This window comes from Geospiza fortis, unplaced genomic scaffold, assembly GCF_000277835.1.
Source record: "Geospiza fortis unplaced genomic scaffold, GeoFor_1.0 scaffold11, whole genome shotgun sequence".
In the NCBI taxonomy this organism is placed as follows: Eukaryota; Metazoa; Chordata; class Aves; order Passeriformes; family Thraupidae; genus Geospiza; species Geospiza fortis.
In genome coordinates this window covers 11,972,825-12,000,679 of record NW_005054304.1, presented here as the reverse complement: position 1 = coordinate 12,000,679, position 27,855 = coordinate 11,972,825, and the positions used below count along the sequence as shown (strand labels likewise).

General features: G+C 41.1%; 2 protein-coding genes across 4 annotated transcripts in view; one reads left to right on the top strand and one right to left on the bottom strand.

Moving 5' to 3' along the window:
- Nucleotides 1-3,404: 3,404 nt before the first annotated feature.
- LOC102032537 (UDP-glucuronosyltransferase 2C1) lies at nucleotides 3,405-13,452 on the top strand. 3 transcript variants are annotated; one of them, XM_014311934.2, is made up of 7 exons: nucleotides 3,405-3,620; nucleotides 6,066-6,564; nucleotides 8,069-8,217; nucleotides 9,428-9,559; nucleotides 9,967-10,054; nucleotides 10,672-10,891; nucleotides 12,111-13,452. In XM_014311934.2, the coding sequence occupies exons 1-7, from the start codon at nucleotides 3,405-3,407 to the stop codon at nucleotides 12,385-12,387; spliced, it is 1,581 nt and encodes a 526-aa protein (XP_014167409.1). In that variant the 3' UTR covers nucleotides 12,388-13,452. The 3 variants fall into 3 exon arrangements, with proteins under 3 accessions (XP_014167409.1, XP_014167408.1, XP_005418205.1); XM_014311933.2 differs by lacking the exon at nucleotides 6,066-6,564 and having other exon boundaries at nucleotides 3,405-4,119; XM_005418148.2 differs by lacking the exon at nucleotides 3,405-3,620 and having other exon boundaries at nucleotides 5,825-6,564.
- A 1,554-nt stretch (nucleotides 13,453-15,006) lies between these two features.
- The window catches only part of YTHDC1 (YTH domain containing 1), a 22,302-nt gene continuing 9,453 nt past the window's right edge, over nucleotides 15,007-27,855 (bottom strand). Inside the window, 12 exon segments of the mRNA XM_031066487.1 lie at nucleotides 15,007-15,429; nucleotides 15,855-16,062; nucleotides 16,701-16,835; nucleotides 18,298-18,360; nucleotides 18,464-18,503; nucleotides 18,596-18,632; nucleotides 20,031-20,113; nucleotides 22,591-22,757; nucleotides 24,637-24,721; nucleotides 25,606-25,723; nucleotides 25,824-25,932; nucleotides 27,764-27,855. Coding sequence (XP_030922347.1) covers nucleotides 15,380-15,429; nucleotides 15,855-16,062; nucleotides 16,701-16,835; nucleotides 18,298-18,360; nucleotides 18,464-18,503; nucleotides 18,596-18,632; nucleotides 20,031-20,113; nucleotides 22,591-22,757; nucleotides 24,637-24,721; nucleotides 25,606-25,723; nucleotides 25,824-25,932; nucleotides 27,764-27,855 — 1,187 coding nt within the window. The 3' untranslated portion in view covers nucleotides 15,007-15,379.

The window sequence follows — 27,855 nt, the reverse complement described above, 5'->3', positions numbered from 1 at the left end:
CCTGATAACCAACCCTGCTGAAGCAGCCCAGGCATAGAGGAGGGGAGCAGCCAGGAAAAGCAGCAAACAGGTGCAGCATATTGCACCTTGCAACTCAGAGCACAATGTTTATGTACCTTGGAGGACTCTGCTAGGTAAGAGTTTTTTGCTGCATGGCATTTGCTCCCCAAATTATGTTGGATTGAGTCTATCATAGTATGTGTGGGTTTTAGTTGCCATTTTGGCTCCAGGTGGTTAAAGAACTGCTTCCAGGCATGGTGTTTATATTCAAGGGACAACTTTCCAAGTAAAAGCCATCCCAGATGATGTAGGTTTTGCTCTTTAGCACCTTTAGGGCCCAGAAGAGGCCCAGACCCATGTCTAGATATCTGAACTGAGCCCACAACATGATCAGGTTGGTGGGGATGTGTCAGAGGCAGTAGCAATGGACTCACTGTCCATTGTTATCTGGGAGCAGTTGGAAGCTACCAGTGACCTATTAGAACAAATTGTGTGTTATTATTGGCATTATCATCAACCAAAGGAAGGATTTGTTGACTTCTCTCAGCATAAGAAATATCAGCACTTTTAGCATCTCACTGTGAAAAAGGATGACACTTCCAAGTCAGCCCTGTGGCCTCTTATTCCTTGGCCTGCCTCTGGCATTGCTTGGAAAAAATGCAAGGGATTTGTTTGAGTCTCAGGGCCAGCATCCAGGGGACTGGCTCCTTTGACAGCAGGGAGGATTGCTGTCATCCTCCTAACAGGAGAATAGAACTCCCTCAGCGGGAAGCTAACAGGGTAGAAGGCAGAAAGGGAAAAATGAATCATCAAACATATTTTTTTTTTCAGAGCTCAGACAAAACACAGGTTATAAAGGCACTACCTGTGCAACAGCAAAGTCTCTCTTCTGCTAAGAGTGCTAGTAAGGAGCCATCAAACACAACATAGAGGTGCAGAATTCCCAGCTGGAAGGGAAAATTCCTGGACTATCTAGCCCTTGACTCTGCCATGGCCATGAAAACAACCGGCTCAAAGAAATACCTCCAGCTGCTCCTTTTTCAGGTTGCTCTTCTAGGGCCTGTCTTCTGTGGGAAGGTACTGGTTTGGCCAACAGAAGGCAGCCACTGGCTGAACATGAATGTAATGGTACAGGAGCTCATCCGCCGTGGGCACAGTTTTACCATCCTGGTAGCCAACGCTAGTCTCTTCATTGAGCCCAGGCCTAAGACCACGGAGAAGTTTGAGATCTATAAAGTGCCCTACAGGAAAGATTTACCCGAAGCCCTGCTTAATAGCATAGTGGACCTATGGCTCAATCACAGACCAACCATCTTGACCTTCTGGCAGTTTTACAAGGAGCTGGGAAGACTGTCCATAGGCTGGCAGGGGATGAACAAGATGATGTGTGATGCAGTGCTGAACAACCAAGAGCTGATGGCTCGTCTGCAGGGCTCTGGCTTTGACCTGTTGCTGTCAGATGCTGTGACCCCCTGTGGAGAGCTCCTGGCTCTCAAGCTGGGTATTCCCTTTGTCTACTCACTACGTTTCTCCCCAGCCTTCACTCTGGAAAGGCACTGTGGCAAGATCCCAGCCCCACCATCCTACACGCCTGCAGCCCTGTCTGAGCTCACTGACCGCATGTCTTTTGGGGAGAGAGTAAAAAACTTTGTTTCTTACCACCTGCAAGACTATGTTTTCCGGAGCTACTGGGGACATTGGGATACCTACTACAGCAAGGTCTTAGGTAAGCCTTCTGAAACCTCACTTCTCATTATACAGTCTGTCCCTATGATCTGCAGAACTAGGAGCCCACCAGGATCACAAAGTCAAGAGAAAGGTCAGCAAGAGTTTGCCTATTGTCCCTAAAAAGGAGCTGAGCCACAAGCAGTCAGGGTGCTGTGCTGCTATGCCATTGCACAGAGAGAGGATCAGGGTCATTCCAATTGATAGATTTGACTTTTGTCATAATTGTAGCGTGGAGTTTGATATGACTTCCACACCATACAGGCCTCTCAGCAAGGGTGACTGCTTGCACAGAAAGCAGCCAAGAACAGAGCCATTTTCCTCATCCAGAGGACCATAACAAGGAAGGGAGAGCTGGTGAATTACGAGCCAGCCTTGTCAGCCTCAGCAGCAATATTTAAGTGCATTGTGGCTTTGTAATAGAGAACTCACTTATGTCACTGGTCATATAAAACCAATTCTCTCTGCACAAAACAAGTTTTATTTAGAACATACCCTCCTACCCACAAAGCAAAGTGAAAACAACAAACCTTTCTCTGCAGGCTTTTCTTCTGGACTGTTTTGAGTGATTAGGTAGAAAAACATGTTTATTGTTAATCACATGTCATTTCTACTACCTCCCCATTGAGCTCTTTAAAAAGACTTCTTGCAAATCTCTCAGTGTTCAATTGCCTGCAAACACCTGCATGATGCAAGACTCCACAAGTACACCAAGCAGGTGTCATGGATACAGTACATGGGGTATCTCAGTCTGGCTCTTCACAGTCCAGCTGTGACCTTCCATGACCCACATTTTTGTCCCAGAAAGGCTGTCTAGGCAGCATGGAAACCATACCAAAAGCCTTGAACGACAACACTAGGAAACCATTGTGTAACAGCACTGGGCAGAAACCCTGTAATAGTGATTCTTTTGCACAGAAAAGAGAACTTACAGTATTTCTTAACTGCACATCAGGAGGGACTATATAAATTAAAATGATGGATTTTCTGGTTCAATTTATAGTGCATAATTGGCTCTTAGTGGCAGGCAGGAAGCCTGCACTATCCCCTCCTGGTCTCCCATGGTGCTCTGTAAGAGGCAAGTTCACATGAGGACAGTCTTACTCTGATATTGGAGTAATTTGCTATGTAGTTTCATGCATTTGAGATGCAACTCTTGGGCTGCAGCCCTGGATCAACAACTTAAGTGTGTTCCAAAGGAATGCTTAGTGGCTTTATAAAAGCAAAAAGTTGTCCACACAGCCAGTGAACATCTTTGCTGCCTACCCAGCTGTGTTTCAAAGAGCCAGAAGAATGAAAAAGTTACCTCTTCTACCAAACAAGTAACACAGAACCTGTAGTTAGATGGGCAGGAGGGATGGGATTACCAACAGGATACAATCCTTACTGAACTGAGCCCCCCAGGGCTGACGATTCTCACTGCTGCTCCAGAGGAATCACATCTTCCAGCTCCAGCAAGCTGTTTACCACCAGAGGGTGCCAGCTGGTGCCAGTCACCTTTTTGGTGCCCTAAGTAAACATGATATTAAACATGCCATTATCCAGTACAGGATTTCACACTGCCTACCTTTGGCTCCCTGCCCTCGGGATCAAGGCAGTGTCAACTCCCAGCCCAGTTCAGGAGTGCCACTGCTCCTGGTAAAAGAAGGCCACAGAGGCATTGCCACACAGGGCCGGCTATGGCAGGGAAGGAGGTGGCTGTGCTGGTGCTGCTGGCTGTGCTGGGCTGGGGGTCCGGGGGGAAGGTGTTGGTCTGGCCTGCTGACAACAGCCACTGGCTGAACATGGAGCACATACTACAGGAGCTTGTGGCCCGGGGCCACGAGGTGACCGTGCTGCTGCCTTCGTGCTTCCTCATCGTCAATCCCACCAAGCCCTCACCCTTCCAGTTTGAGGTGATTGAGGTGCCAATCACCAAAAAGGAGATGACTGACTTAATGGATAAAATGTTTTATTTTTTTTTTTATGAGGAGAAAGGGCTACCTATCTGGAAAGGTACTTATAAGATGGTTCAAATGGTATTGCAGATGAAGAACATAACCAAAATCATTTGTGACGGAGTTGTGAAGAATGAGGCCCTGATGGAAAGACTGAGGGCATCTGCCTTCAACCTCTTTTTGGCAGACCCACTGTTTCCCAGTGGGGAGCTGGTTGCTGAGAAGCTGGGTATCCCCTTTGTGTATACGTTCCGGTTCTCCATGGGCAACACGGTGGAGCGGCTCTGTGGAACACTCCCAGCTCCTCCTTCCTACGTACCAACCACCCTAACCAGGCTAACAGATAGAATGACCTTCTGGCAAAGGCTAAAAAACATCCTCGGCTACGCTCTGCATGATTTCATGTTTCATTACCTTCTCTGGGCAAACTGGGATCAATACTACAGTGAAATTTTAGGTAAGGCTGCTCTCTTTCCAGAAATTACATCTGCTGTGCATAAAAGAGTAAATGTCCAGAGATGAGATGTTAAGGCACAAATCAGGAGCAAGACAGCCCCAAATTTACTCTCCTTCCTTCAAAATTCCTGCATCAAGTCAAGCAATCCAGGCAAGTACAAACATTGCCTGTTAATCCTGACCTGCTACAGTGGTAGAGCTAAGTCTGTAAAAGTACTTCCAGGATATGTAAAACAGTGCTAAAGCACTTGAAACAGGGCTCATTAGTCATATTCATAGATAAATCATGACATAAACTAAGAACAGTAAAATACTACATACCCAACAAACACTAGTACTTTTTCTCCCATAGCACACTTCTTACTTGCTACCTTGTCTCAAAATTAGAGGCAATATCCTCCTCTGGACCTTTAAAAATCCGGGAGATTAGAGGAGCCCCAACTCACAGTGATAAAAGATCCTCTGCAGAAACATGATTCTTTGCTTTTCTGAAAGTGTCTGAAAAACTATTATAGTTATATCTATTTGTAAGTGGTTTTTAATTTTTTAAAAAATAATAGTTGTATAATTGTTTTTCCATTTTTGCTCTAGGTGATGCTTAAAAGGAAACAGGCCAAACATATGCATTGCTAGTGGGGAGATAAAATGGGTATTTCAAGATGAGACTTTTAAATGTTTTTATTTATATTTCATTAGTAAGGTGTAATTCTGAGTAACAACTTAGCTGAGAGAGCTAAGTTGTTAAGGTATCCTACTCTTAAGAGTATGTAGCGGTGCCTTTGTGTTGATTATCATATTATGATGACAGAGACTAGAAAATCTTGTGCTGGCTGAAGCACAGTTTGGTGTCTGTTGCGTAAGCCTCAGAGCTGTTTGGATCTTGTGGTGTCTTTTTTTATTGTGAACTGCAAGGTTTAGCATTTAAGGCTCCAAGTGCAATACATGTTTTGTTAGCTTGCATGGGCTGCATGATGGATTTGTGCTGAAAAGAGTTTTGATAACACAGGGATGTTTTAATTACGGCTGAGCAGTGCTTACAGAGTGTCAAGGCCTTTTATGCCTCTCAGCCCACCCCACCAGAGAGGGGGCTGGAGATACACAAGAAGTTGGGAGGGGACACAGCTGGCCCTAGTTCACCCAAGGGATATCCCAGCCCATAATGCTTTTGTGCTCAGCAAAATAAAAGATATGGGGGAGAAATTTGTCAGGGCTGCTGTTTCTCAGGGACTCACTGGGCATTTGGCTGGTAGTGAGCAACTGTTCTTTTTGCATCACTTGCTTTCCTTGCTCTTTTTCCTTTTTTTTAAGTTGTTTCATTCTCAATCTATGAGTTTTCTAACTTTTGCCCTTCCTTTTCTCCTCCTACTGTGGGAGATTCAGAGGCTCTGTGGTGCCTAGCTGCCTATCAAGGTTAAACCACAACAGGGAAAAGGCTTCTAGTCTTCACATGCTGCAAAATGCACTTTGTGGTGAGCAGATAGGAGCTGCTGTAATTTTGAGATCAGCTGTGGCTCTGCAGAACACTCTAGAATGGGATTTACAGCTTGCCCAGCCCTCCCATGAATGTTGTTTTGTTTTACGACGTTTGCCAATCTTGTCACGTTTGCCAGTCTAGTCACCAAACAAATGCCACTTGTAATTGGTTGGCTCTAAAATATTTGCACAGTGAAGCCGTGAACTGCTTCCAGTTCAGTCAGAGAGAGTCGTACGTGGAATGCTGAAATGTTGGGGCCAAAGTTCCCCTGGCTGCTCTGGGCCTACACATGCTGCTGCAGCACTGTTTTTTGTGGGAGGGTGGTGGTCTGGCCCACCGATGCCAGCCATTGGATCAATGTGAAAGTGCTTCTGCAAGAGTTGGTTCTCTGGGGTCATGAAGTGACTGTGCTGGTGCCCTCAAGCAATCTGCTCATCAACTACCAGGACACCTCCTCCCCTTTTACTTTTGAGGTCATGCAAGTCCCCTTTAGCCAGGAGACCCTGGATGCCTTCATGGAAGACTTTCTCAATTTCTGGATGAATGAAGCCTTTAATCTCTTCCCCTGGGAGATCATGTGGACAATGAAAGAGCAATTGGAGGTCTTTACCAATATGTCAAAGCAGACCTGTGACACCTTGGTGATGAACAGTCGCCTGTTAGCAAAGCTGCAGCAGGCCAAGTTCAATGTTCTGATCGCAGACCCCCTGTCTGTAGGTGGGGAGCTTGTAGCAGAAATGCTAGAGATCCCTTTTGTCTACAGCTTCCGCTTCTCAGAGGGGAATGTGGTAGAGCGGCTGTGCGGTGGGCTCCCGTCCCCACCTTCCTATGTGCCTGCCAGCACAATGGGGCTGACACACCACATGTCCTTTATGGAAAGACTACAGAACTTACTCTTTTACATTTTCACGGATTTATTTTTCATGAAGTTTTGGCGAGATGAATGGGATGGGTACTACAGTAATGTCTTAGGTAAGGCAGCTGTTGAGTGGCTTCTTTTCTTGCATACGTTGTGCCTTTTGAATGTTTTGAGACCATCATGCTGTTTTGAGACCATCATGCATCTCAAAGGCCAGCAGAGGTGGCAATCCTGACATATCTTGCAATTCTGCATAGTGCAGGATGCTGAGTGTGAGCTCAGCTTCTCACCAATAAATGCTGTCACCTTTCCCTTTCATCCTCCATTCAGAGTTTGAAACAGTCTCCTTAAACTACATACCTACCTGAAAATTTTACTCCAACATAGTACAACTCAGGCATGATTCAACATTTAACAAAGAGTTCGTTTTAGTTCAATGGACTTTGAATCTTTTCCAGGGTATCTAAGTTTAGGCAGATAACGAGTGAACAGCAAACACAAGGGCATTTCTTCTGTTTCTATCCAATCTTCTCCTGCATTTGCAAAGAACACATTTGTGCTCTGAAAACTAGTCCCTCTTCGCTGGATTTAATTTTTTAATCCAACATAAAGATTTAATTACACCTTTATATCACTCTACTTGTAATGCAAACTTAATTTTCACTTCAGCCACTTTATAACTGACTCATTGCTCTCTAATTTAAATATAAATAAAAAATTACTAATTATTATAGTGATCAACTAGTGTAAGAAGATGCCCTACAGATAACTTTTATCTTGCTGCTTATTTAGGTTGATTCCCGCTTGCATTAGGCTGGCTTTGGAAAACTATTAATCAATACTTCTAACCCTTTTATGCCCCAGTTTCACTTTGTGGAGAAAATACTGCAAAGAAAACTTGCAACATCTACCTAAGAATATATATTTTTCCAAAGGGTAAACTACAAAACATCAGATTACCAATAGATTTTTTTTTCAGATGGATTTCTAGAAATATTGGATATTGCATAAAATGACAGTAAAAGTATCTATGAAGTTGGCCAATTTTGACCAATATGTGTCAGAAGCAGCTGACCCAGTCCCCAGGAATACTAGAGATGTCTGTACCTGTGTTTTATTGTTATCTGAGCAGCCCCTAAATGAGTCACCATTTGAAAAATGCTACAGAACTTTGTTTAAAAACTTTCCTCCTCCCTGACAGGTGATCATCAATCTGTGATTCATTCATTTTTTATTTGGAACTAAATCTTCTGTGATTGTTCTCTTTCCCAAGTGTGCTCTGTTTTTACTACAAGCACAGGTAATATTCAGCACTACAAGAATTGCACTTCTATATCAGATACTAAAAGCTTCTTGCTTGTATTTCTCTAAAGTAATCATGAAGGTTCAAAATCCTTTTAAGGATTGTACCTTGTGCTCCTGGCCAACTGCTAAAGCTGAGCAAAGGACAGGGCAAGGAATAGATCCAGATTTGTTGATGTTTTCATTTTATGCATGGTTTGATAAACTATGCTGATTAGGAGTGCCAAAAGACAAAGGTAAGGCTCCTGTTTCACAATCCAGAGCAAACAAGGTCACTCCGGTGCATGTTGTAAACCTCTTGTACCTTGTCCACAGGAAGGCCCACAACCCTGTGTGAGACGATGGGGAAAGCAGAGATTTGGTTAATCAGAACATACTGGGATTTTGAATTTCCACGCCCTTTTCTGCCCAACTTTGAGTTTGTTGGAGGACTTCATTGCCAGCCTGCAAAACCATTACCAAAGGTATCCCAACTTCATTTTTCTGTTGGCTGGTTCGTCACAATGACTGTTTCTCTCCCTGACAACCACACAAGCCCTGTCCTGGGAAAGCTCATTGTTATTTAGCATCTGTCCATCCTTGCCCAAACTGAGGGCTGGTTTACAGCCTGCTGTCTTAAAAGAGAATAGCTGATGTCAGCATGGGGTAACAGAGCGTCTGTTTCAGGAGAAAATAGGTGCTACCTCAGGGTACTTAAATGTAATATTTAATTCTAAGACACAGACTTGCAGCCCATGATAACATTGGAATACCTGATGCCAGAAGGCACTGTGACAAGACAAATTCTTTAGGTAAAATGGGGTCAAAACTTGCAGAAATAGATGAGTGATAAACACTTTTTCTATTGTACCTTAGTTTAAGACAGCCTAAAGGGAGTAAAGCACTGAGCATCTCCAGCCTATGCTCTCTGTGAATTGAAGTATTCAGGTGGAATTTGAAACTCCCAAATACTGAAGATGATAACACGACAAGCTCTGGTGTAGATTATCATTCCTGTAGGAGCCTTGGAAGATACAGACCATCTTCAGTGCAAGTTTTCTACTAAAAGAAACCTGCTATCTCTCTTCCCACTCCCCTGTAGCATGGGTTGAGCTTGGGGAAAATGGATACCCATTCTCTTTTGCATGTTACTGCTCCAGTTCACACGATACTAACTAATAAAAGGAACAGGAAAACCTATTGGTCTGATTTGTAGATGATATTTTGATATTGTAAGGAATGAGAACTGTCTGACTAGCAAAGTGACAGCACCAACTTGGTGAATCTGTGATCAGGATGCTGAAACACCCTCTCAGGTTTCAGCAGAGCTATGTAATACAAAGTACTTGTTCCAGTAAAATCCAGAACCATGATCACATTAAGGAGAGTGTCACAGAGTATGTATGGCCTGCTCATAATGCCAGGATTCACTCCTGCTGCTTGAAATGAATCGCGAAACTTGCTTTCAAAAAGACAAAGCATCTGTCACCTGTCTCAACTTGTCCTGCTCCTTGTTTAGGAGAAACTGACTGTTTTCCACAGGGCCAGGTCTGTCTTTGTCAAACCCTTCAGTCAGGAGGTGCTCACACCACCATCGTTTCCTTAATAATCTGAAAAGGTTATGCTCTCTAGTCACAGAAATCTGTGAAATCTGCATTGTATAATTACCCCTGGTATGTTTTCTGCCTCTCCTAGGAAATGGAAGAATTTGTTCAGAGCTCAGGGGAACATGGTGTCATCGTATTCACTCTTGGGTCAATGGTCCACAGCCTAAGTGATGAAAAAAGCAATGTGATTGCCAAAGCCCTCAGCCAGCTTCCACAGAAGGTGAATTTCTTTTCAAGTCTCAAACAAGTTGCCTTGTTTTTTTCACTCCCTTTTATGTTTGGAGTGGCCTGTTCTTTACCTGGATCCCTGCTGGATGTGATACAGCCAGGAAGCTGGGTTCTCTCAGAGAGACACACTGCTGAGTTACTTCATGGGGAGTTCTGGTGTTTCACCTCCTCTGACCCAAATGACATGGAGGGGCATCTACAGGCCAAAATGCAAAAATCACTCCATGCATTTTTTTATAATTAGCACATAATAACCAGTCAAAAGAGTTCAACTGCAGCCAAAGCTATCTAAATTCTTGGAAAGGTATAGGGGTTTGAGATAAAGCTCTAAATTACGTGTAATAATACAGAAAGGCACATCACATGCACTGTGTTTATCTTATTCTTCCTTTGTTCAAGGTCCTCTGGCGGTACAAAGGGAAAAAACCAGAAACTCTGGGCTCCAACACCAGGATTTTTGACTGGATACCACAAAATGACCTGCTTGGTAAGACTGTTTCTATGTGGGATGGATTGCATGCTTGGAAACACCGTTTCCTTTTTCCTTTCCAGTAGAATGGTTAAATCGAGCCAGAACCATGTAACACTTGTGGATACACTTAGTTTCACAGCTTAAGATACAGAGCTTTGCTCTTGGGAGCCTTTGTCTCCTAAAAGGCTCTGACTCAGAGAGCTTGGTGGCAGCTGTCTGAAGGGCTCATAAATACCCTTAGGCAGGAGTAAATGCCAAAGTAGAGATGTACTCTGGAGTTGGATTTGGCCTCTGCAGTTCATCTCCAGGACTCATTCTTCAAAATGTTTGACCTAAGCAAGGCTGAAGCACAGGTCTGTTCTTACCCTGATACCGTGTGAAAACTACAACTGCACAATAGCGAAAGGGCTGAAGTAACTCTGGGGTAGTCTGGAGGGATATGCTGATTCACATGTTGTGTCAAAATAATTATGCCTGTGTGAAAGCTAAGCATGCAAGCTCTGCTGCTGATCCAGAGGTCAGGGCTGTTCCCTTCTCTAGCAGTGCATTGGCTCCTCTATTCTGTGTTCACACTCCAGTGAATGCAGCCTACCACAGCTGCTGTAACACACCCCTCTCCTTCTCTGTTCCAGGCCATCCCTTGACAAAGGCCTTTATTACACATGGTGGGACCAATGGGCTCTATGAAGCCATCTACCACGGGATCCCAATGGTTGGGATTCCCATGTTTGCTGACCAGCATGACAACCTTGCTCACATGGTAGCAAAAGGAGCTGCAGTTCAGGTGGATTTCAACACAATGAAGACACAGGATCTGGTTGATGCATTGAAGACAGTAATTTACAATTCCACGTGAGTTTTGCTCTTGCCTTACAGTATTCTTGCCTTAAGTAGACATTATTAAAATACTGGGCCGCTCACGTGAAAAATTCTGCTGGCTCTTCTGGGAATGGAAAAGGAAAAGTAGCTGAAGTTTGGATTTCAGATGAAGACCATCTTTCCTGTCTGAGAACCAGCATTTCTCAAAAAGGAGAGATCAGTAATTTACTTTTCTTTATACTGCATTTTATGAGTGCTTTGAGAAAAATAGGTCTTGGAAACTTCAGAGGAGCTTTTGAGAGTTCTCTACTAGTGTAAATCCTCTGGAGGACTTAATTCTAGTTTTATTAGATCTTAGCTGCCTGTAGTCATAACAGTTTTTTCTCCTACCCCTGACTTAGGAGTATTCTTAGGTTATTGTACCTATCAGTCAGGGCTTAGAGGAGAAGGAAGTCCAGCAGCTGGGATTGCTTGCTAAGCATAAGACCACAGACAAAGGGATTGGAAAAATGCAGAAGTCCTCAATCTTTAGCAGCAACTCCCATCCCATGTGAAGGACAGGTGTTCCTTCAAGTAAGAACTTGCAAATTCCTGAATCAAATGGACCAGCACTGATGGAGGTATCTAGTATCTGAGGGAGTCAACCACGGTGGAGGTGATCTGTCACAACCTGGATGGCAGCTGGTACATGAGCCTGACACCATAAGGTCTGGAATCCCCTTAGGTCAGTTGGGATCAGCTTTCCTTGCTGTGCCCCCTCCCAGCCTCCTCACTGGTGGGGTGGTATGAGAGACAGAAAAGGCCTTGACTCAGTATAAGCTCAGCAGTAAGGAAAACATCCCTATTGTATCAACACTGCTTCCAGCACAAATCCAAAAAATAGCCCACACCAGCTACTATGAAGAATGTTAACACTATCCCAGCCTAAATCCGCACACTCTATTATACTGGAACAGAAATGCTGCAAATGCTTCCATGTTTTTTTTTTTTGTTTTTTTTTTTAAGGAGTATCTGGAATAATTTTGAATAACCTTTTTTTTCAAAATACTGGCTTTCTCTATTACTATTTTTAACCCAATTTTATGCATAGAGGAATAAACTGGACCAGCTTCAAATATATTTAAATAAGACTGATGAAAGTAAAAGCAGGGCTGTCTACCTTCCTCAAGAGGACTGCCAGGTGCTAAATGGTTTATTTCAGAAATAAGTGAAAAATCTCTTCGGTTTCTGCTTTTGTTTTTTTTTCCCCTAGCTATAAGGAAAATGCTCTAAAGTTATCCAAGATACAGCATGACCAACCTGTTAAGCCTCTGGACAGAGCTGTCTTCTGGATTGAATTTGTCATGCGTCACAAAGGAGCAAAGCACTTGAGACCAGCTGCTCACCATCTCACCTGGTACCAGTACCACTCTCTGGATGTTCTGGCATTCTTGTTCACCTGTACAGCCACTATTGTCTTCATTCTTTTCAAGTGCTGCCTATGTTGCTGTAGAAGATGTGGCAGGATTGCAAAGAGGAAGACAGAATAGACACCTTGTTTCCATCAGCAGTTTTCTTCTCCTAGGCTGACTCAGCAAGGCATTTATGCACATTGGTTGGTGAACAAGTTTATTGGGATGTGCTTTAAGCTGGGTTTATCACGAATGCACCACAACAAAGCTGCTGTGGGGCAGCGCTGCTTGCTTAGCCAGCAAATTCCTTCTTGTCCAAATAAAACTAAATTATAGTTGCTTTATCCCTTGGGACCATGCTAGCTGATCACACATGGTCCTTGCCATGGTAATTGTTGCTCTTTATTTTCAAGTATCTCAAATATTTTGGTATATTTCATAAATTCAGCCTTGCCCTATGGGTCTGCAACTAGGCTCCTTATCCTAACTCTGTCATCTCCTCTAGTGTTATGCAGGCTTGATCACTGATTCACAACCAAAATGCCTCCTCTCTTGTCAGAAACTCTCTAGACTGGACAGTGAATCCAAGATCAGGGGCTCTTAAAAAGTGCCCATCTGAAGGGCCACGATCATGAAAACTGGGAGCTGCAAGTGGCAAAAGCACTGACTACTTGGGGGCTGAGGGGAGATTAGAATCCTAAGACCACCATAAACATTACTTTCCTGGGAACCATTTCTCTTTCCCATTCAGCCAGGAATTCCTACTGCACAGGCCATCATTCTAAATGCAACACTGCAGGGGCATGAAAACCACCTCTGTAAGGGACTTGCCCACCTCAACCCCCAAAGGCCTCTGAGCCATACTAATTGAAAAATGCAGGAAAACCTCCAGAGAGGGAAATTGCAAAGAAGTAACATTCCATGTGGAAATAGTGCAATAGCCACTTGCCTTGCCTGAAGAGAAAACAGTGCTGCACTTGGGTCAGACAGGAGTGGTAGTAAACATAGTACCTCTTCAGGTGTTAAAGATGCCTGTAAAATGTTGCTAGTCCAGGCCTCCTGTTTCAGGTAGGGTTATTTCACTGCTGTGCCAGCTTACTCAAGAAAAATCCCACTCAGATTTTAACTGATATTTTTAAATACTCTGGAATTGTTTTCAAACAGAACATGATTATTTGTTTACATAATAAAATTCCTTATGCCACATCAACTTTTTTTTTATTAGCATTGTCATGTTTCAACATCTGCTTAAACTTCTTCATACTACAACATGTACAAAAGCTCAACTGTTTCCAAACTATAGAGGGGTTACAAGAAGAATACTGCATATCATGGCAATTTCTGGTATACTGTTCCTGTTGTCATGATGGGATCATAGCTAGGAATATGCACAGTGAACAGAAAGGGGAACTGCACGACACTAAGGCCCCAAATCAGAAAGGGGTTGCTGTAACTGTTCAGAGAGCTGGGTGGGTCCCTAGTCACAGCTCCATCAGGCTGGATCACTAAGAGCTCCTGTCACCCAGTTGCTGAGATGTCAGTTTGGATGCCAGAAGGCCAGCAAGCTTCTTAGCATGCTGCACAGGTATTGGTGAGACAGGACTAACAAAGGACACTGGAAACAGGATAGATGGGAAAAGCTGGACAAAGTGCTCCACAGTCCCTGTAAGGAGTGCATCATTTCTGTAACCTACTCTGAGTAATTTCGCTTATCTAGTACTGAATTTAAAAAGTAAAACAACCAATCAACCAACCAACCCAAAGAAAAAAACTCAAACCAAAACCCCCTCTTCATTTTAGAGTCTGTATATAATGCAGAGAAAGATATCAAAGTATGAGGGTGGTCTGTGACACATTTCTCCAATTAGACACAGGATGTATTCTAAATCTGACAGACTGATCTAATCCTCCAGCTAGCAGGCATTACCTCTCTGTGCACAATAAACTGTGCTGAGGAGCCCAAACACATATTCAGCCTCTAGTACTGCTTAAAGAAGCCAAACATATTTGTACATTGGAGATCTAACACTTTGTCTAACATATGTAGATGTCTACTGTGACTGTAGACTAAAACAAGCAGAGCACAACCTATTGCCAGATCAATAAACCACATTTCCACAAATGCCACACAGTGGCCAGTCCTATACTGGCATTTATAAAAATAGCTACAGCACCCAGCAGGGTGGAGCTGGGGGTGTTTAAAGCACAGTCTGGATTTGTTACATGAGAAGACACTGAGGGAAGTTTATGAAGAAGTCCACCAAGGCAGTGCTACTCTTACAAGTTTTGGAAAGTTGGAAATTGCTGGATAAACTGAAGAACTTTCAGTACAAGTTTTATTTTTTTCCTCCCTCACATTTTTACCATTGGCATAGATAAGATATTTCTTATTTAAAAGAAGTAACAAGTGATCACTACAAAGAACATAGGTACAGACTCTGGATCTTACAGGACTAACATATTCCTGAGACAGGTATGTCGTGGCTGAGGACAGCCTCTCAACAGCTTGAAGATCATATGATTAAGTTGAAGATGTAGGGCCTTAACTCTTATGAGCTGCAGAAGTTATTGGCCACTTCACTATGGAAACAGAAATGCAATTACCTTTTATATCAACAGTCCTTTTCCTAAATTCAGGCTTCAGATCAGTTTTGCTTACCACAAAGAACACTTGAACTATTTCTGAACATAGATCTTTTTCTAGAACTGCTGGAACCTAGCAAAGCTGTCAAGCTTAGAAAACCAAGAAACCCGACATGGAGTTTTAAACATTTCAATAGTTACCAATTTATTTTTATAAAAAAAAAAATGGTAGCAATGTAGAATACAGCAATATTTTCTGGTTCCACGCACGCAGGTTGTGAACATTCCAAGCAATGTGTACATTTTGGAAAGAGACCAGACAAGAGAATTGACCAGAATGTTACTGAACACAGGAAGATTTTTAAAAAAGGCTAAAAATTAGGTATCAATAGTGTCTTCTTAATATTGCTTTCCTTATTGAAGACTGAAAATAAACCACTTGACTTCACAGATAGGGTTAAAAAATGGGGGGGAAAGACGGGGTGGGGGGGAAAAAAGGCTGCTACAACACTGCCATACCGTCAAAAAAAAAGAAAGAGATCATACTTCAGTATTTGCATACTTGATAGCAGCATTCTCCCATCGAACCATATGAAACTACAGGAAGAAAACATCAAAGCAAAAAAAAAAAAAAAAAAAAAAAAAAAAAAAAAAAAAAAAAAAAAAAAAAAAAAAAAAGCAGTTATCCATCAGTATTCAAAAACCTAGAATGAAGTCACTAAGTAGAACACTTATTGAGAATTAATCAATATCTACATTCTTAGCTGCTTCCAACTTTGTTCCAATAGAAACATGAAGTTGTGTATCAGCTTTGTGTATTTTATTTTTGGCCTATTTGAATTTTTCCAGTTCATAGTTCACTGCATGCTTGGAATAGAGAGGGTCATTATAAATCCTTCTACACAACGAACTTTAAGTAGACAGCTGAAAATAAAATGTACTACTTGTAAACACACAAAAAAATACAAGCTTTTTTTGATTCAAGTGAGCACTGTTCCAGATAGATTATCTTCGGTATCTACCTCTTTCACCTCTGTCTCTGTCCCGGTCACAAATCCTCTCTCTCTCCCTTTCCCGATCTCGGCCTCTGTCCCGTTCTCTGTCTCTCCGATTATCTCGAGGCCGGTCGCGCTCCCGCTCTCGGTCCCTCTCCCGGGGCCGGCTTCTCCGACCGCTGACAACAGCTTGCGTGCGGCGAAGGAAGTCATCTACCCTCATGTCATAGTCGTGCTGTGATGAAAGGAGAGCTCTGCTATTTTCTTTCCCAGATCAGAATTCCCTCCCTTATCTATAAGGCTGGCTGTAACTCCTCAAAAAGCCCAGTATTTAAAAAAAGGCAAACCCAACCAAACCAATTGTCCAGCACCCATGTGCAGAATCTGGGGTTCAAATGCCAGACACCAGCAAGAGACCTGAAAGCTAAGGAGCTTTCAAGCCAGCTAACAGAAACTTAATAATCCACCCTGTTTTCTGATGTGTCTGTAAGAAGTTTTAAACCACAAAATTCTGCTGATACAGTAATTTGTTGCCAATGAGCACAAGCAAAGTTACAGCCCTGTCCTTATTCAAACCAGGTTTCAGGATGAAAATGTTTAGAGGTGGACAAGTTGGAAGCCAATTTAAGCATACACCTCAGTTTAAGAGTATGAGAATTTTTCACCTCTACCTCACCAAGGAGAGAAAGACTTCTCAAATTTGCTGTAAGTGTGTAGTCAATCTAAACAACTGATCTTTCCAAGGAACTCTAATGCAGGTCGTAAACACACTGTTTATCATAGCAAACGAAGCTCAGGCCAGGCTACCCCTGGACCCCAGATTCCTACTCCAGCCTGCAGACTTGCATCCCCTCTGTCTGTGTGGACACTTACTACTCGTTTGTCTCTGTATCTCGCTTCATGGGGTACAGGATGATGTCCTGAGTATGGAGGGTGAGCTTGAGGTGGAGGTGCATGGTGCTGATAGTAAGGGTGGTGTGGTGGTTGCTCCATACCTGGATACGGTGGCTACAAGAAAGTTACAGGAAGTTTGTTGAAGCAAAGGAATGCACACAAGGAGTGCATCATTCAGATGGAAAACACAGCATCTATATAAAATCTGATCACAGCCTCCTAACTGAACAGCAGACTACTTTCCATTGGGCTGGCATGCTTTACTCCCTCTCTACCATTGCTTGGAAAAGTCTGGTAACCACCCACCCCACAGCCCAATATCCCTTCCTTCTGCACCTGCCTCAATATGACACTGTACACAAAACTTCTGCTATTTTAATGTGGCAGTTTCAGTTCTGGGTTTTTTAAACCTTTGTGTATAGAATGTGAATTCTGCCCAATCCGGTGAGCTCTTACAGAAACAAGTCATACTCATTCCTTATGAATTTTTTTCTATTCTAAATTAAAACCCAAATAATTTGCAAGTCAAATTATTTGAAAAAAATGCTAGCCCTCTTTTTTTGTTTTTATCAAAACCTATTTTGGCTGATTTCTTCCATTTCTTCAATCCGCACAGTCCTCCTTTGCCTAGTACCAAAGCATCTTGGCTTGCATTTTTGTTACAAAGAAAGTAAATGAAAGCACTGGATTCTAGGACAACTACTCGGACTGCATGCAGAAGAGGAGGGGAGGAGAAAGAAGGGAGTTTCTGGAGGCTTAACAGTTTAAACAAACTGTTTTCCCTCCCATCTGACAACCCTGCTTACTTCCTTCAGTTGTAAGGAGTTGTGTTTCAGCTGACAAAAATGAGAGGCTATAGGAGCATCTCTATACCTGGCACTGCTTTTTGCTCATTGCCAGTACAAACAAGAGCCAAAAGACTCATTATAGTTATACAAAACCAGGCCAGACTTACTACTAAATATAACCAAAATAACCTCACTATGACTACTTCTCTTCATGTGAAGGCCACAATTTGTACAACTGAACTATCTACATAGTTGTAGATATGTCCACTCATGTATCTGCTCATCTTTTTGAGAAAAAAAGTGCATTTCAGGGGAGGCTGTAATACAGAAAGACTTCGTTTAATTAGGTTCTGCAGCACATTTTGCTAGTTTCCTGCATGCTTCATCGCCATAGCCAAAAGCAAGCCACTGCACAACACTAGAGCCCAGCAGCCCATTCCATGAACCTGTTCAACAAGTCCACCTGTTTGATGCATTTGCTGCTTGAGAGCCAAGTACCATCAACATTTAGCAGGATACAGAATGTGATTGCACCCTCCCATCTAGGCTAAAGCAGGGTTCTGCTATTTCTTTAGAGCTTACTAAAAATGCCAGACTACTGTTGAAAGTAAATTTCAAAATACTTATAATCAATATTTTTCCCCTAAAATTTTTACACGGTTACAGCAAAGATACATTTTACAAAAAGCGAAGAGTTGAGAGCACACTGAATATGGCAGGCTCTTTTTGGGAGAAACAAAAAGAAGCTGTATGCTAAGGAGAAAAATCAAATTCAAAAAGACACAAACCATTCCTTGCCATGGTGGTGGTGGTCCCATGTTGTGGAACTCCCTCACGTAATCATTGTAGGACTAAAATGAAAGACAGTAATATTAAAATTTGTGTTGAGTGTTCTTTGGAAGTGCAGAAAGATGAATATAAAGTTGCCCAAAAAAATTGCATGCAGTAACTTACCCCATTTAAAAATACATCTCGTCGAACTCCTGAAAATCGTCTGTTGGGAATAAAAATTTATAGAACTAAATCCAATTTATCCGTGCAGACAAGTTACCAGGACATAAAATGAGTAACATGAACACACCTTACCTGTCTACTTCGGGATATCTGGGATCCTTTATATACCCTGTTCAAACATCAAGCAGTATTAATTCAATTTACTGTCTCAAGTTAACAATCTTAAAAACTATATTCATTAGAAAGTATCCTCTCATTTTGTGGCTACTACAAAATTATGTCTACCTGCTATTACCCTCACTTTTAAAATAACTCTTGAAAACTTACAGCTTCTAATAGACAATGCAGACAAGTAGTAGAATAAAAAACTGACATCAACAAACCCACTAAGAACTTGCACACAGTACCAACAAATATGCAAGAGGGAAACTGTGCAAATAACGACTTGAAATTTAGTCAAATGAATTAGGAATGCATATCAATTTGAAGAGTGCTGCCTCCAGGCATTTAGCACGTGGTTGTTACTACTTCCTAACTGCCTATTCAGTAGAATGTGTATTCAGTAAAAAGCTCATTTCCCAATATGTTTTGGATGCAATGCTACACAGAAATTAAAAACAAACTAAAAAGTATCTGGAAAAGCCCCACAGGACAAAGAATTCTTACAACTTCAGTAAATCCCTTTAAAGAGCTCAATAGAACAGTGCAAAACATCAGGCATGCTTGCACTACAATAAAATAGTGACCTTCACTATTTTTTAAAAAATCTTGTTCTGTTTTTTAAACAATGGCCTTAGAAAGATGCAGAGCAGCAACACTTTTTGCATAAAAGAATGCAGTCTTTGCAGACGAGCTGGACAGATACAGGCATGTTCTGAACAGGTTTAGAAATCTACGACTGAAATAACAGAATGCGCTTTTCTAAGAGATATGAAGCACAATTTGCTAGACTAAAAGCAACAAATTCTTAATAGCTGCTTTCTGAAGGAAAAAAAAAAGCTGCTATGAGCAGTGCTGTTGCAGTACCACTGCAAACATTTCTTTCTAGGGAACAACAAACTTCCCTTCATCATTAGATCCTCTTGTAAAACACAGTGCAACATCCTCCGCCCTAACTCATGTCAAGTTTGTAAAAAAAACTCTGAAAACATAACTGAATGCCTACCATCATCTTCACACAAAGGCTACTAGTCACGCAGTATCAGCTGATGTTCCCAGGAGCAAATTTCTCGAATATTTTCATTTGATGATTAGCATCTTGACAAGTAGGTCAGATCTATTTTTGTGCCCACATTAACACAGCACTTGAGAAGATCATTCACAACAATGTACACAATTCAACGCTCTTAAAAAGGGCTCAGCCTAGGTTAAACTCAGCTCTCAAACCAGTGAAACAGTGTCACTGACTTCTTGGAGAGGTGGGTTAAAGCAGCAGGCAGCACTTGAAACAAGTCACATTTTTATATCCAAGTTGTATCAGTATTTTACTTTTGAATTAATGAAGAGATGCTAAAAGAGAAAATACTCATGAATTGGTGCACACAAATCTTCATAGTAAGATATTAACCTGGTCTTTGGTGAAACTCAGGGGGATAGTCAATCCTTGGTTTCTTTCTGCTGTTATGAATATCATAATCTTCTGGTCGACGCCTACACAAATTAGATATCAAAGATTAAACAAGGTTGCTTGGAGAATTTGTCACAGCAGAATACCTCACAGGAATAGTCTGAGCTGCCCAGGATATCAATATAATCATTCTCAACTCTATTTGCTTCAAAATATTCTACAGCTTTAAATTTGAATTGAAAGAATCAGAAATAGCTCAATTACATACACTCCACTGTTACTTTCTGTCTACAGGAATTTTGGTAGTTAAGGAAGGAACTCTACCCAACTGTATCTTCATCCCAAACAAAAGGTGACAAATTTGTCTAAACCAAACTCAAGCTTAGGCATTAACATTACACTTTCCACATTACATTTTGCACCACCTACTGGACAACAAAGAATTTCACAGAACATTGCAGTCAGAGGGTATGAAGACTACCGCATTTGATAGCTAATGGGTAAAGAATTCAATAAAAGGTCTACTTCCACAACATTTATGAATAAAACTCTGCATGCTTTGTGAAATTGCAACTTAAACTTGAATAGGCCAATTGTGCTATTTATAATAATTTCTGTTCTAAGCAACTTACTAGCAATGCACTGGTGCATTTTTCAATTTAATAACACTCAAGCTTCCTAATAATTAAAATAATTAGGGCTGTTTTCTATAAAAGCAGTTCTTTGACAGAAAAGATATTAAGAACTCTGCTCTTCCTTATAAAGTTACATTCCAGTTGCTGTTAGGTTCAGAAAGGAGCTGACAACTGGGTGCTTATTTTGCTCCAAGGTACATAAACATTACTGTACTGGGAGACTCTAGTGCTAATGTAACAGTGTTTCTAAACACAAAGCAGCTACAGAACCATTCCCTTCTCACCCCCCTCCCCCCCTCCCCAACAGTATAATTCCTTATGACAAGACATTAACACTTTCTTATATTGCTTAATTACTGTGCAACTTGCCGGCTGAGTAACAAGCTTATATAGCTTTTAGTTTTATAAATAGTGACTTCTTCCTCCCTTCCCCAACTTCAGTCATTAAAGCCCACCATACCCAGTTACTAAGCTTTTTAAAATGGAAGCAGATTCTTTAGTATGAGCAAAAAGCCCAAAAACCAAAGCAGTTGCATCTACAGCAAATTCAGATCAAAGAAAATAAAAGCTGGTGTAAAGAATAAACATACCGCTTTCTTGTAGTTTTGAGAGTGCATTTACGACCGGTATAAAATATGATAGAAACAGTTCATATAGTAGTCCAACTACTGACTTTAAGCTGTAAGCCACATACATAAATGGAGGCCCTGGCAGGCTTGAGAAGGTGTGGTGGTGTTATATGTATAGTTTGCAGTCCATTGCAAAACCTTCACTTGTATATACTTTATTGCACTGGAAACCTCTTAGCTTAACTCCAAAAGCCATCTTGGTGTTCAGTCCTTTAAAGCCAAAAATAGGGGGGCGCTGCCAGGTTTCCTCCTACCTACTCGTTACAGTGTCCTTTTTTTTAAGCTCAAGGAAATGGGGACTCTTGTTGGGGCTCTGTACCTACCACAGGATGTTTCCACAAAAAGGAAACTTAACCAAAGGTTTCAGCCCAAACCATACATCAGTCTGTATGCAAAGTGGCTACCACGGGGAAAAGGTGTTTGGCAGAAGGGCTAGTATCAGTTCTTTGCAAAGACTTCTCCAATTCTGTAACAAGTTATACCCCCTTTTTTCTGGAAAATGATGTTAAGTTCATAAAGCAGTGATCAATAACCATGTCGATCCTCTAAAAATACTTTAAGTCCACAGGTACTGCCAGCATCTGGAAAGGTTGTATATACAGACACAGCAACAGCCATTCTTTTTGGTTTGTTGCCGGGTCTCCAAGGGCCACTTGATCCCTTTTGGAAAGAACCTACTGTTTTCAGAAGCTCAGCAAGATGTGTGAATTCAGTGGTTACATGTTAGAGAATATTTGGCAATAGGGTTAACACATCACGGTGACACAATTTGAAACAGTCCCAATAATGCTCCTCTTGAATATCAAAATAACTTAAATATTTTATCCTCAAAATGAGGCGGCATCTTCTGCAAAATTCTAAGTGATCCTTATAAAAGTCCCATATTTGATAAGGCTTATCCAGAGACACACCTGAAAGAAAAGGCTTTTACAAGATATTAACACATTTTTGGCATATAAATATTTCCTCCTCTCCATCTAGCCTGCTCATAATCAAGCCAAGCTTACCTACAGCTAGCATTACAAGTTGCATTAGCTCAACAAATGATCTAGTCTAAACTAGAGACAGAATTTTAAGAGCTTTTTTCTGCAAAAGCAAAGATCCCCATTTTCCTCTTGAAAAATGACAGACCGGGGAACCATGTGAAATCCTCAATGAAGCCACAAACTTGTCCATGCAGCTTGATTTGAGGATTTTCTCTCTTCTTTATCGCAGGGCAAGCTTTGACGAATCACATTCCTCCATCACGTTATTCTGACACATGTGCCTATTATCAGTCCAAAGAACGTTTCTAACCTTCCCACGTCCCGAACGGGGTCTCGACGGGATGGGCGTCCTCTTGATCGGGGTTGTGAGTGCATTCTTCTCTTGTGCCTCATTTTATGAATGACTTGATACAAGTCAATACTTTCATCAGGAGGGAAGAGAAGGCAAAGTTGGGTTCCACATTCCGGCTCAATTTCCTAGAATTAGTTAGAAGTTCAGTAGTGGTTTATAAACTGAAGAAATTAAACTCTCCCCAAATACACTGACAACAGACATTTAAGGGGAAAAAAAAAAAAAAGGACATTTCAAAGAGATTTCAGTATCACTAAACACAGCAAAATTCACTTACATTACCTTTAACTCTTTAGGTACTAATTAGAATTTTCATTAAATAGTCCAATACTTTGGGTAACCATATCTTCCCATGAGACATACAGGTCACATCACTGTTTTGCTATAAAATCAGAGGACTGTTTTTCATCACAAAGAAAATGATTACCTATTACAGAAAGAAAAGTGACATACGTAGGGAAAAAAATCTATCCCAGCTTCATATATAAGGCCATGGCCTGATGAAGTTGACTACTACCACTCAGTTCTTCATTGTATGGTAGACAGTTCCATGAAAACACCAACTCAAGGTCTGACCACAGTCAAAACAAGCAGTTTGTCTGCTCAGGGTTATTGAAAAGAACACGGAATAAGAAAGCCATTGTATCCCACTGAATTTCACGTTCCACCCACACCTTAAATATTGGGTGCAGTTGTGCCCTTGCATCATAAAAAATAGGGAGACAATAGAAATGGGAAGCTTCAAAGCAGGGCACCAAGAATAACTGAATTAATGCAACAATTCCTACATGCAATGACTGAAAAGGTCAGGTCTCTCCAACCTAGATTAAAAGTGAAATATGTGGGATATGGGGAACAAGATGGAGATAATGGGATCATCAGACACCACAAGTTGTCTGGAGGAGAAAGGGACAGACATGAACTTGCTGACTCTCTCTTCCGGTACAAGAACTTGGGCCATCAAATAAATCTAGCAGGAGCCAGGTGCAAAACAATCCCAAGAAGTGCTTCTTCAAACTGGTGACTGCAGGCCTGCAGAACACCTTCCCAAATGATGTTGTAAAGGCAGATTTTCAGTGTACGTGTCGTCAGAAGAGAGATCCATTCACAGTTGTGCAAATATAAATGGATAAATGACAACCACTTCAGGAAATAAGCAGACTTGAAAAGCAGGGAGAGCAAGCATCAGGCAATGCTTGTCCAGACTATAACAGTACAGTAATTTGATGAAAAAAGCTGAAACCCATGTCCAGACTGCAAGTCTACTGTAGACAAAACATCAGGAAAAAAAATAAATTTCCTTGGCCATTTAACAGGAGCTAAGTTAATTGAAAAACTTTTTTTTTTAAGTTCACACTAAACTAAAAACAGTATCAAAACTATTATTCTTCTCCTGCTACACAACAAAGCAAACATATCTGTGGGCAAAACAATGCAACATGGAGTTGACATTTTCCATACAGTATGGAGATTACCTCCCACCTTGTCTTAAGAAAGCAGAACCTGTTATTTTACCCACACCTTGGGTACATGATGACAGTAGCAACATACCTCCACTCTGGTATGTCTGACAAGACAAAGAACCAGCCCCACTTGAAATTTGCTTAGCATATATTCTATAATGGGAGTCTATGCCTTAAGCAATACAGTACATATAAAAAAATGTAATGCAGAGCACAACTAGAAACACCAGACCTTTTTCTTAAAACCTGATTAGCATATGGTTTGCACACTATACAATGCAAGGCACATCACATTTCAAATTCAGAATACCACACAGTTTTGAAGCAAACACTGTTTATCATAAAGATGAAAACAGAATTGGCACTGTATTGTTTCCTTTCCCTTCTTCCACAGCAGCATTAGAAAGAAGCAAAATACCTTTGCCACAGCACTCTACTCCAAGTAACTGCTATAAAAACATTCCTACTCTCCTGCACATTCTAAGCTGGAAGCAAGCACTAGAGGATGTCAGTTATAGAAAAAAAGTAAGAATTAACAAACCTGTCCATCGCGTCCAATCTTTACTGGCTTATGTTCGTTCCAAGGATTGGTCAGGTGAGCAGATTTAGTGAACGGCAATTCCCGCCTAAATATGCAAGTGGCACCATTTATAGTTTTGCCTCAGTTTTTTTTATTAAGAAAATAATTAAAAATGTATACAGCAGGAGATTACATATAAAATAATCCTGTTTTGATTACATATAAAATAATCCTACATATAAAATAATCCTTCGTATAGTTAGGTCTCTGCACATATTCTTATGGTCTATATATTAGTAACTGAAGACTTCACTTGGACTTATTCCAGTAGTAACTGATATAGTTCATACTATACAGGCCCTCCTTTAAAAGAGAGTATCCTGGTCTTTATGGAATATTGAGATTGTGTTTGTTTATTATCTCACCATCTGAATACACTGACCAGTCTCTACATGTGGTAGCTCTTGGCACATACTTAAATCCCTGAGCACTGACCAAACTATGAAGCTAGAAGTGCTTTGAGCTGGAGGTGGGAGCCAGTAGCTTCAAGAGGACCTTTCCAACACAGATTTTTCTCTAATTCAAAGTCTCACTTTTCCTCTATTCAGTCTTTCTGGCAGTCCAAAGTACTTGTACAACCATGCAATGTGTTTCACGGGACTGCTGTAACTTTTTTCCTTAATAAGAGATTTAAAATCTTTTCTGTAAGAACATACTGCTCACAACCTATACATTATGCAATACTTGCACTACGTCATATGTTGTTTAAGAACAGTAGTATTTTCTTTGTTCAGTCAGATCAAAACAGAAAAAAAAAATTAATGTAAGGACAAATCTTTTTCATCCACAGCTGTCTATTCAAGTGAGCAGTGAGGATAGATCTCTGGTTGAATCAAGTTTCAGAAGGATGCTTTTGGCACTTGAGTAATATGCAAAAGTTATATTATAATGCCTTGTTACTAACAGCAACATAAATGCACAATTGGTTACCTGCAAATCCAGTCAATTTTAAAGACACCTCCCAACATTTTTGCATTCATTCCTGCAGGCAGCACCCAATGTATAGGTGATCCTCCATGATGGGACTCTGAAGATAATCTTGCAAACCCTGAAGGATTTTGTATGAATTGTAACAAAGATACAACAGAAAGGCTATTGCATATTGAACTCACTTTGACTCACCTTGAAAATAGCTCACTTTTCCTTACCTTGGAATTTGCCACTCTCTCTTACAGAAAATATCAAAATAACACTCCTCGCTGATCTAAATGCAGCATTAAGCTTCTTTTCATTCACTGGAAGTGTTGACCATACTCCCTAAAACAGAAAAACACCCACCCCACCACCAAAACATAACAGTTAATCTCAAGTGATTTAGCTAACATAAATATGTAATGTAGATGAAGAAAACAAGACCAAAAGATTGTACTGGAGTAGAAGATAATAGAAACAAGAAACATACTGCTAAATTAATTTCCATCAAGAAATATTTTAGCCTGCCTTGTACTAAAACTTTTAAAACACTGGCTTTTCAACCTTTTTTGAACACTGAAGATGCATTTAGATCATCTATAAGACTTCCATTGTAATTATAATGATGGGCAGTTAACTTAAAAATAGTAAGGATGAAAGTTTTCACATGTTTCAAGTGACTTAGGGAATTTATATATTATATAACACACAGGAATTATGCAAAACCAACAGAATACTACTAAAAGGTGGGCAGGTAGATTTGACTATAGTACTGCAGATTTGCTGAGGACAGTTTGCAGACTTTAAAATTCTTTCAGTGAAACGCCAGCAACATGAAAGACACTGAAGTAGCAATTTAAAATGGCACAAATCAGTTTGTTTAGCCCTACACATCTCCTACTACTATTATCATCTTTTCCATTTCACCAGCTGTTATGCAGCCACACAATAAAACCCAACCTGTTTAAGGTGCCAGCTGAGCTGATATAGAATAACAATTTATTGAGTTACTCCTCTATCCATTTTCTGGGTAAACAAGCTTCAGCCTCAGAATAGGCTATACATTCCAAAGTCAACATTCCTTCCCTTGCATTTTTTTAGCACAGGGGAGTACTTATGCCCTACTCTGAACTCAGATCAGTGTTTGTCTGATTCTGGTAATTCACTATCACCACCAGAGAATATCTGGGGTTTTTGCTAGCTTTCAGTCAGATTACATGGCTTTTGGCTGCTTGTAAAGCCCTGCTGTGAACTCAACAACCTATTACACTGGCACCACAAAAGTGAGTTTCATGAAAGTCCAACATCAAAGCACTGATGCCTCTACACTTAAGAGACAAACCATCCACTTCAATAACTTCAGGAACAAGGATACTACTGCAGCTCCATATGTGGCTGAAGCACAAAAAAGGATAGACTCCTTTACAGAGTCACCAGTCAGAATGGTGTTCACTGCACCTTCAAAGCTGGAAGGAGAGGCGAGAACCAAACATGCCTAGGACTTTAAGATTTGTTTAATAATTTTGATGCTATTTTCATCCTAATTTAAAAACCCTTCATTAACAGAATCACCTACTCTATGTATATTGTGTAACAGCAAATCAAGTATTTTCTCTATGACCTGTTCCAAAGAACACATGCCAATACAAAACCACCAGAGTGGTGCAATAGACACCTAGGGCAATTCCTCAACAGCTGAAATCTGGTGTTCTGGAATCCCTCCCAAAGAACTCACTCACACCAGCACTGCCAGGCATACATTTCCACAGTAAGGCTTCAGATCCTGAATCACCTGACCAAAACTACTCATGTAGCACTAGAAAAAAGCCAAACAACCTTTTGAACCTTCTCAGAGCACAGCAATAGGAACAGAGGTGCTGATGGATGGGAGAAAATACCACCCCAGCATTCCCGACAGAGCCTGGCTTAGGATGTTATCAAACAGACCCTAAGGCCCCTTTTAACCCCATTCTTGCCAAGATAAATTGTCAGTGGTCTAGGACCTTTCCTAGGTTACGCTGGAAGCCAAAGAACCAAGGCACAGCAGCTTTGTTGCTGCATCCACTGGGATCCAAGCAATAAAGAACATAACGCATCCAACTACAAACTCTCCCAAACTGAGGCGAGCGTGTCTGAAAACAGACAAAGGGATCAGTTTGAAGAAAATACAACATACCTTTGCCTTAGCAAGCGATACATTTTCATGGTTATTACTCTTGATGAGAAAGAATCTTGCATCTTGGAGAATGTATTTAAGTTTGCTTGTTT

Bases quoted from the DNA above. Each gene is read 5' to 3' on its own strand.
- LOC102032537 (XM_005418148.2), top strand. From the start codon at position 5,841: ATGTTGGGGCCAAAGTTCCCCTGGCTGCTCTGGGCCTACACATGCTGC. The intron at 8,218-9,427 runs GTATCCCAACTT...TGCCTCTCCTAG, and splicing joins CTGCAAAACCATTACCAAAG to GAAATGGAAGAATTTGTTCA. The intron at 10,055-10,671 runs GTAAGACTGTTT...TCTCTGTTCCAG, and splicing joins ACCACAAAATGACCTGCTTG to GCCATCCCTTGACAAAGGCC.